The sequence below is a fragment of the Saccostrea cucullata genome, unplaced genomic scaffold, assembly GCF_032062105.1.
Source record: "Saccostrea cucullata isolate Sc308-1 unplaced genomic scaffold, CSIRO_AGI_Scuc_v1 ctg2918, whole genome shotgun sequence".
In the NCBI taxonomy this organism is placed as follows: Eukaryota; Metazoa; Mollusca; class Bivalvia; order Ostreida; family Ostreidae; genus Saccostrea; species Saccostrea cuccullata.
The window spans coordinates 52,912-62,011 of NW_026934697.1; the positions used below are offsets into that span (position 1 = coordinate 52,912).

At 30.8% G+C, this 9,100-nt stretch overlaps 1 protein-coding gene across 1 annotated transcript; it reads left to right on the top strand.

Annotated features, from left to right (window-relative positions):
• Positions 1-698: 698 nt before the first annotated feature.
• LOC134241198 (uncharacterized) lies at positions 699-8,827 on the top strand. The gene is made up of 6 exons (XM_062723271.1): positions 699-773; positions 1,696-1,743; positions 2,061-2,080; positions 7,355-7,577; positions 7,812-7,931; positions 8,177-8,827. The coding sequence occupies exons 3-6, from the start codon at positions 2,078-2,080 to the stop codon at positions 8,407-8,409; spliced, it is 579 nt and encodes a 192-aa protein (XP_062579255.1). The 5' UTR covers positions 699-773; positions 1,696-1,743; positions 2,061-2,077; the 3' UTR covers positions 8,410-8,827.
• The last annotated feature ends 273 nt before the right edge of the window (positions 8,828-9,100 follow it).

The window sequence follows — 9,100 nt, forward strand, 5'->3', positions numbered from 1 at the left end:
GGGCAAAGTCTATTGAAAATGGCATTGGAGTCCTCGTGTAATTTCAATCTATGAATCTACATTTATAAAGTCTAAATCTACAACTTTATTTCACAATGAAATGGAAATATAGGGATTCACTGTCTAATTAGTTTAATATGCCGAGGACATCAACGATAGTGGGAAACGTGGGATAATTTAAGCTTTATGCAAAGTTTTCCTATTTCCCACTATTGTTGATGCCCTGGCAATATATGTTGAGAAGAGATTCAAATCAGTGTATGTTTATTTTAGTCCTTAATTCAAGAATTTTTTTTTTTGCTTTAAGACAAAATTTAAAAAAAGTATATATATAAAAAAAAGAAAAGAAAAAGTATATATATGCTTTTTATTGCTTTATTTCAAAATACCATCTTTTGTACATTTAAAATTAAATCTGAACATAGAGTGTCAATGAATCCATATCTTTATTTTGTTTATCTGGTTTTGTGTCAATATCCTACCTGCATGAATAAGGAGTTTGTTATCACCAATTTCTTTGGACATCGCTTGTTTGCACGTAAGTTATCATTTTAATTTCAAATTTTATACAAGAATATATTGGGGGGGGGGGGGGATATCGTAGCTTTTGCATTCCCTCTACAATTCCTTGTGTTCTGTTGTTTTATTTATTTTTCCGGAAATACGGCTGTTACTTAAAAGTTCGAAATTAGAAAAAAAACGAGATTATGGAAAATCCATAAAAAGGTCCACTTATTTCCTGTTTGGAAACGTGCCAGGACATGTTTTATTTAGTATGTACATGCTAGGATTTTTAAAACGTCAGAGTTCAAAAGATTTAAGATAATACCTAGGATTTAAATGTTTATTGATATTATGATAACAAGTAGAATTTAAAGTACAAGTAACCCGAATCTTAAACCGAAAGTAAAACTATTCTTTTCTTGTCAGTGTTCATTCATTCCAAAATTTGAAGTTATTCAATATATTTGAAAAAATATATATATTATTTAAACAGCTAAGAAATTAAATGGGTTGCAGTTTATCAAGACAAATGTAATTGGCTTTACGTATTTGTAAAATTTGTCCTCAACCTCTCAAAACATATTGAAAATGAGATTTAAAAAAAAAATGCTTACAGATTTACAAAAGTAAACGTGTTGGATCTATAGGTCCAAAAGTAAAAAAAAAGCAAGGGTTCGGACGTTACAGATTGTCAATCTTTTTTAATTACCATTTCATTAGGATACATATTAGACAATAACGTGTGTTTATCTGATCTGTAGATTAGAGAAGGGTTTATATACCTCTTCAAGTAAAGAGGTAAACCCTTTTTTTTTCAAGAAAAAAAAAATCAGTTATCTTTTTTCATTGGAATTGGGTCATAAAATAGGATCTAAAGTAAACATTTTTTTTTATTTATAAACAGTATAGAAATACGTGATCAATATCTCCCCTATTATAATGATATTTCAAAAGACTATATGGACTTTATGTATGGCAAATTGATGATCCTAATATGATGGTCGTTTGCTGTTTATTGTGATTGTGTTTGTGCAAATAGATATGTAAATTTGAACATGTATTTGAAATTCTCAGGAACATATCTGAACTCCATTGGAAGATTACAAAATATTTATGTGTATAGTGTATATTTATGTGTATATGAGTCTAACAACCAAATGATAATCTTTATGAAGTTTTCCTCCATTTCAGAATGCTCTGTTAATACAAGGTATTTGTTCAGCACTCCTTATTCCTTGGGTAAGTTTTTTCTTTCACTTTAGAAAATCCGATGTACAATTTATTCATACCAAGATAAAAAAAAAATCACATCAAGAAGATTATTTTTTTTATGCTCATTAGTATATTTAGTAGTCAAATAAAGTAAAAAAGAAAACAGTAAAAGCATCCACTCATAAAATGGGGGTCGAACGTAATAAATAATTAGAAAAAAAAGGTTTTTGGTTCTTTTCTTGTAACCGGCTTCAAGTTTAGAAATATGAAGTGACTCATTAGAACATTAAAGTTCAAAGGTACTTATTTGAAATGTTACTCTTAACTCTTGGTTTTTGATATAGAGCTCGACACAATCGGCATGGTAAGACACATTTAGCGAGTTTAAAGCTTAAGGCTGTTTGCAGAATTGGAAGAAAAGTGTGAACATTAATTCCAATTTCCTCTTGCTAAAATTCTTAATGTAATGAACCCTTGTTGTATACAAAATGTAATAATAGCCATCAATATATTTATAGCATTTTTATGCCCCCGTAAACGAAGCTTCGGGGGTATATAGTTTTTGTCGACATGTCAACCCATCTGTCTGTCTAGCTGTCCGTTTGGCCGCAAAAACTTTCACCTTGCCCATGAGTTTTGATTAAGTAGAGCTATGACTTTCTTTTTTCACATATCTATGACTTGTGACAAGACCTTTCTTTGGGTACCACCGAATTAGACCTTTTGACCTTGGAATTTGACCCACTTTTACACAAAAAATCAATACTTTTACTTTGGCCATATCTTTTGAACGGAAGATATCAGGACATTAATACTTATCAAATATTATATTTGGTAGAAAGACCTTTTTGTTGGATACCAACAACCTTGACCTTTTGACCTTGAACTAGGAGGTTTCCGTACTTATGAAAAAACTTTAACCATGGCCATAACTTTTGAACGCTAAGGGATATGGCTTTCATATTTCACATATGTAATCCTAGTGAGAAGACCCTTCATTAGATACCAAATTTTACACTTTGACCTTGACCTCGAAGTTTACCCACATTTAAAAAGCAAACCTTGACTATTACTTTGAAAGGGTAAGGGCTATTGCTTTCATACTTAACATTTTCAATCCTTTTGACAAGAATTTCCATTTGATATTAAGACCTTTGACCATTTGATCTTGATCTTCGAGTCTGACCTACTTTTTAAAATGTTTAATCTTGGCCATATCTTTAGGGCTTGCATATTTCACATATCTATTTTTGTGGCCTACTAGTACTTTCATATTTCACAATTTTTTTCAGCTAGAATACCCTACTTTTGGTACCAATATATTAAATCCATTAAAAAAAATTATAATCTTCGCTATGTTTGCATAAGGAGGCATCAGTGTTTCACAAGCACATCTTGTTTTAAATAAAATCTTTGCTTGCTTTGAAATACATTTTCCTTCAAAAACTACATACATGCTAATATACTATGTTTATCATACGCTCCAAAAGATCAGCTTATCCCTAAAGACATTTAAATGACTTACATTTGTACCCATTTCGTTTTTTAAATATCAATTGCAATGATGAAAAAAAAAATGATCTGGGTCAATTAATCCTATTGCTAATAGACACATATTGCTTTAAATAAACCCTTTATATTCAGTGATATTGGGCAACAATAATCTTACTCAAATTAATCTATTTATCTGATTTTCTAAGAAACTTCACGCTAATAAACTGTTTATACTGAAAGTGCTGATGGGAATTGATTAATTAAACTATTTGTAAACTTATACACTTTTCAAATTACATATGCATAGAATGAATCTGTATTTCCAAATTAATAAATACAATTGCAAAGAACACAGGAAAGAAATTTGTATACTAAATAATCTACAGCACATTTTTAGAATAAAGTATCAAACTGTATATCTAAGTTATGTTGATAAATGAAATAGTACTACTGTTTACCCTTATGCAAAGACAGTAGATTAATTCTACAATTTCCAAAGTACAAAGGATGCCACAGAGTTAATAAATCACATGTACCTAATAATATTCAGAGAAACGTTGTAATGTCACATTGTATGCATTAGTATTTTATATTTCTTGTCTTGCTTGTTCATAAACAGCTAAAAGTTCTATATTTTTCACAATTCAGAATCAACAGCAAGTTATTTTCGCAGGCAAAGTAGATATATTATTTTATTTACAATTTCAAAATATGTTTTAATCATGAATATTGTAATCGTAAGTATCCAGTTTACCTTTTTGCGTCAATCTTATCTAGATCTTTACAATCATGTTGTATGAAATTGATTTTTTAATTTAATTTAAATTTCATCTTGGACGCTTGCAATTTGTCAAAAAATGTCCTTAAGGACAGATGATACAAACAAAAAATGGATGCCTGGATTGGTATATATTTTTTACCCTAATTTCATTGCAAATGTTACAAATAATAAATTTCTAGAATATACATGTAAAGAACTTGTAAACATTCTGTGATGTTCAAAAGTTCTGAAGCCATCATTATTAATCTATACAAATATTTTATCACTTTAAATTCGATTTTTGTGCAAATTTGGATAAAAATATATAAAAACTTTGCGGTGAAAGTTATTAATTTTATTCATTTGAACAGGACCCAAGTTGTTATTTTCGAATTCTTTGACAAAAGTTTGTTTGTATCATTTGTCCTTAAAATAATTTAACAATTTTTCAAATTTTCCATACAAGGATGGTAAATATAATCTGTTACTCCAGTTAATCTAACTTTAAGGGTATGCTGCTCTCAATAATTTGAGAAAAAAAACACATTATAATGTAGGTTTATTGAACTTATATTGGTGAATATTGGCACCAGTTGCTTGCGAGTGCATTTGTACAGCTAACGAGTGCCAATATTTACCAATATAAGTTCAATACCTCCTTTATCATATATCTAAGACATTTCCTCATATTTTAGAATAAAAGTCAACTAAAAATAACCTCACTATAATGATTTATTTTGGTATTGGTATTCAAATTAACGCCTGTCCTGTAAGTGTTCAATATCGCATAATTCCCATGACCCTACCGAGCGTTATGATTTGCTTATTTAGGTTTTAATGAGTCTAATACATACTACATGTAAATCTTCGATATATAATTTCACTTTTGTCTAAGAATAGACACATCTTACTTAATTCCACTTCATTTCATTAATTAAATCTGAGAATTTGACCAGAAGATCTTTTTGTTCACAACAGGGCGTTCTATATTGAACGCTCGTACATGTATTAGGAATGTTTCGGGCACACATAAATACTTATATGGAAATTAATTGTTGACAGAACATGATGGAAATGTTATAAAACGATTACATCGTCCCCATCTACTCATGAATAATGTGAACAGCATTCCTTGAGATGCTAAAATTTAACTAATATTAAATTCATGGAGCTATACCAGGAAGATTTGTTTTTCAAATATATATTTGGATTCACAATAACCATCTTCCATCTTATAAAATAGATAGGAAAGAACTGACATAAATATTCAAGCCCATACAAGCAAAATATCATACATAATACATGTATAATATCTAAGTGTAAGCATGGGGTATTCTATCCGATTCGAATACAAATAGTACAACAAAATTAGTTGCAGATTTAAACACAAGTATTAAATTGAAACAAAAAGTTGGTCACAGATGAAATAGGAGTATAACGTGTCAAAAGTTTCACCAGGCATGCTATTTTCTATTATCTTCTTTAATATATTGCTCGGAAACACCGAAATGTCATGAGCATACAATAAGATAGGTGATTTCCATTCTTATGTTGATAACTGGTGAAACTGGTGTATTTATATAAAAAAAAGACTCGTTTGTTTATCACGAATTATGTCATCTTTCCTGGCACAATTCATTTTTAAAGTTTATCATTTTAAAATTTTGAGACTGATTGACTAATTAAAAATGCAGCAAAATGTTATTTAAACCACAATTTTAAATAAATATATTACACAGCTTTGTGTTAAAGGAAAATTAGATACATCAACACACATCCACGTCCTTAAAATACTCAACGTGCCAACAATTTGCAATAATAGGGATCCACTCTTAACATTGCTCTTTTAAAAGTCAACTTATCAAGCTAATTAATGAATCATTCACTGCACCAATGCACATGTTCAACTTTCCTAAAAGACAAAAATAAGCAAAGCTTGAACAATTAAGCATATAAAAATCAACACAACCTGACACAAAAATTAATGTTGCATGTATATTAATCAATGCATTAGACAACTTCTGCTACAGTTTGGAGATCTTATGTAAGGTTTTACACATATTGGATACCCAAGAGCAATGCCCGCTGTAATATTTAGTCAGCCTGAGTCAGGTGCACACATATTAGTTTTCATGAACACAACAGCTAGACGTTTTGCTATCTGTATAAAAACATCCTAAATACTATAGTTAACATTCGTTTGCTATGGTTATTTACAGTTAAATATTACGATTGCTGACACTACGAAGACCTAGATTTACTATAATGAACATTTTGACAGTTTGATTTACTATAGTGATATCTATGAAAACTTTGATTTACAATGGTGATCACTATGGAAAATTTGATTAATAATGGAAAGACTGATTTACTATATAGTAATAACTTTGAAAACTTTGATTTACCACAGTGATCACTTTGACACTATAGTTAACTATAATATTTTTTGTTAGGAACTGTACAATTTCGGTTAAATCAAACAGTACATCTGATCATAAGTCACATTGTTTTATTGTCTAAATTAATTGCAGCAATAAGCGTTTATTGGTTGTTCAACAATCAGCAAAATATCTTCATCTTTTCTCATCACACTGATGACGCCTTTTTTTGGGGGTGGGGGGTGGGGGTGTCGTGTCTTAGAATTAGAATACATGCAGAATCGGCATTATCATTAAAATAAAAAAAATGCTTATGAATGGATAAGAATGACAGAGCAATGTTGACCAAAGAGCAATTGTGGTCTATTGTCAAAAATATTATTTCTTAAAAGTATTTTTAATGTGGAACTATTTTCTTATTCGCAATGCTCGTATTCCTTGGACCGGTCACATTAGCCGTGTGGTAGAGCGTTCGCTTCGTGATCGGGAGGCCTGGGTTCGATTCCCTTTCGCCGCCGCGCCGCGTCAAACCTAAGACGTAAACATAGATAGCCAAGCATTTGGCACTAGAACTGAAAGTCACAAGTCCTTCTGATATAACGTTAAAAACGTACACGTATGTCCCGTGTCACGGTAGGCGTTGGCACGATAGCTATATATAGAGAACACTACATGTAACTGTTCAATACCCCTAAGTACTGATTTAGGTCTAAATTTGAAGCCCTTTAGTAGCATACGGTGATGTTTATACATGAACAAAAAATTCTCGAATTGGACATAAAACAGTATAAAATTAATCATTTTCCATGGCGGCTGTTTGTCAGTTGCACTGATTTTGGACAGTTGCTTAATCCACTCCAAGAAACTTGTAACAGTTTTTCTCTCAAGCTTAATAAATTGTATGCCTTCATTTCATTGTCACAGTTGTAATTTTTCTGCGCATTAAACATAGCTTTAGAAGATATATATATATGTCAGATACTGAAAAGTGTTCAAAAAATTTCAGAGAGGATTTGTAACCAGCTTTTCACTACCTTGCGATATCTCCGCTCAAACCCAAAAACTCGTGAATAGATGTCCTGCAACAAAACTAGAATGGGAACAAAGAGCAGCTAAAAAGCAATGTCACCTTATAATAAACGATTGCAAAGGTTTTAAATACCACTGTGTTTTAAACAGCCAAAGGACGTCAATGTTGGAGGTGTGTGCATCTCCGATAAAAATAATCGGTAAAAATTCTATCATGTAAATTTTCTATTGAAATTTCATTAAAATATATTGATGACAAAGCTGTTTGTTCATTAACATACAAAAATATACTTAAGTGAAAGTATTACGTACTATGTAAAAAGGTTTTTGTTATAACATATTACATAGAATGCAACATAATTTTGGGGAAAAAAAATGTCAACAAGAAAATATTTAAGGGCTGTTTTATCAAGGAAGGGATTTTTGTTTTTCAGGAGGAAAGTGTGCTTATTATGATGAAGGATACAAAAGCATTAGAAGCAGCTTTCTGTTTGACTGCAGTCAATTTAAACAACCTTGTCCTAACTCTTATCCCTCGGAAGAATCGTACAATTGCAAGTACTCTAATTAAATATATACCAGAGAGTGTTGGTACTCATTTTCTTTCCGTGACTAAATGCTTAAAGGGAATGGTACTCTTAACTCCTTCAATTTATTTTTTTCAAGTATGCTAAAATGCAGCTGCATCATCAACCCTTCACAAAACTGAAAGCCTTAAATTCGACTGAGCATTCTGATGTTTGTTGTATAAAATACCATAAAGAATATGCTTGATTAATGCGAGTTTCTTTCTCTTCAGATGCAGAATGTTCTGGCTTTGCTAAGCAATTAACAGCTACATCAACGTTATCATCATCATCAAGTTTACCGTTGACGTCATTGCTCATTACATCAAATAACACGTCAATGCCTTCAAAAAATCTTTCGCATTCCTTGTTCAACAATAGAACATCCTTTAAACCCAAAAGGTACATCAGAAAATTATATTCATCTTTTTCTTTACGTTTTCTGTCTTGCATAAGACTAAAATAAAATGTCCTTTCTTTAATATTTTTAAGGGTCACTTAGAAACTTTAATATCAACATTGCGCCTCATTGAACTCTAAAGAGAATGTTTCTTCAAAGTCCATGTGGCATTATAATGGAGATTTTTGTTTTCCACTGTCTTTTTTGTCAGTCATTAGTTATTCCTATATGGTATATAAGTATATTATCAAACCGGAAATCTAAAAAAAATATAGGGTTATTAGAATAATAAAAAAAAATTGAAGGGCCATATTGAATTTAATCCATCTAAGAGGAAGTATATTGTTTAGTTCTTTTAAAATGCATATTCCAAGTAGTATGTGTATAAGTTTTATATTTGTAGAGTCGGACAAATCTAAGATTGTTTTAATTTTAGAATCATGTATTTTCTTTTGAATGCGTCTTCATTGAGTGACCTTAAAAATACTACGGAGCTGCTTGCTAAAGCCAAATAGGAATTATTTACCCATTGGGTTTGATATGGAATGCTCGTTTCTCAAACATGCGACAGGGACTATTCCCAGAGGGAATCCCGAGGGGAATGTTTCTCCTTAAGGATTTGATGAAAGAGCTATTCTACTCACAACCAGTGAATGAGCTTTTTATTATACTGAAATAAATTATTATTTCTGAAGGTTGGAATACCTGGCACTCCCCTTTCATAGATAATACATGCCTTGGAAAGAAATAATTCTCT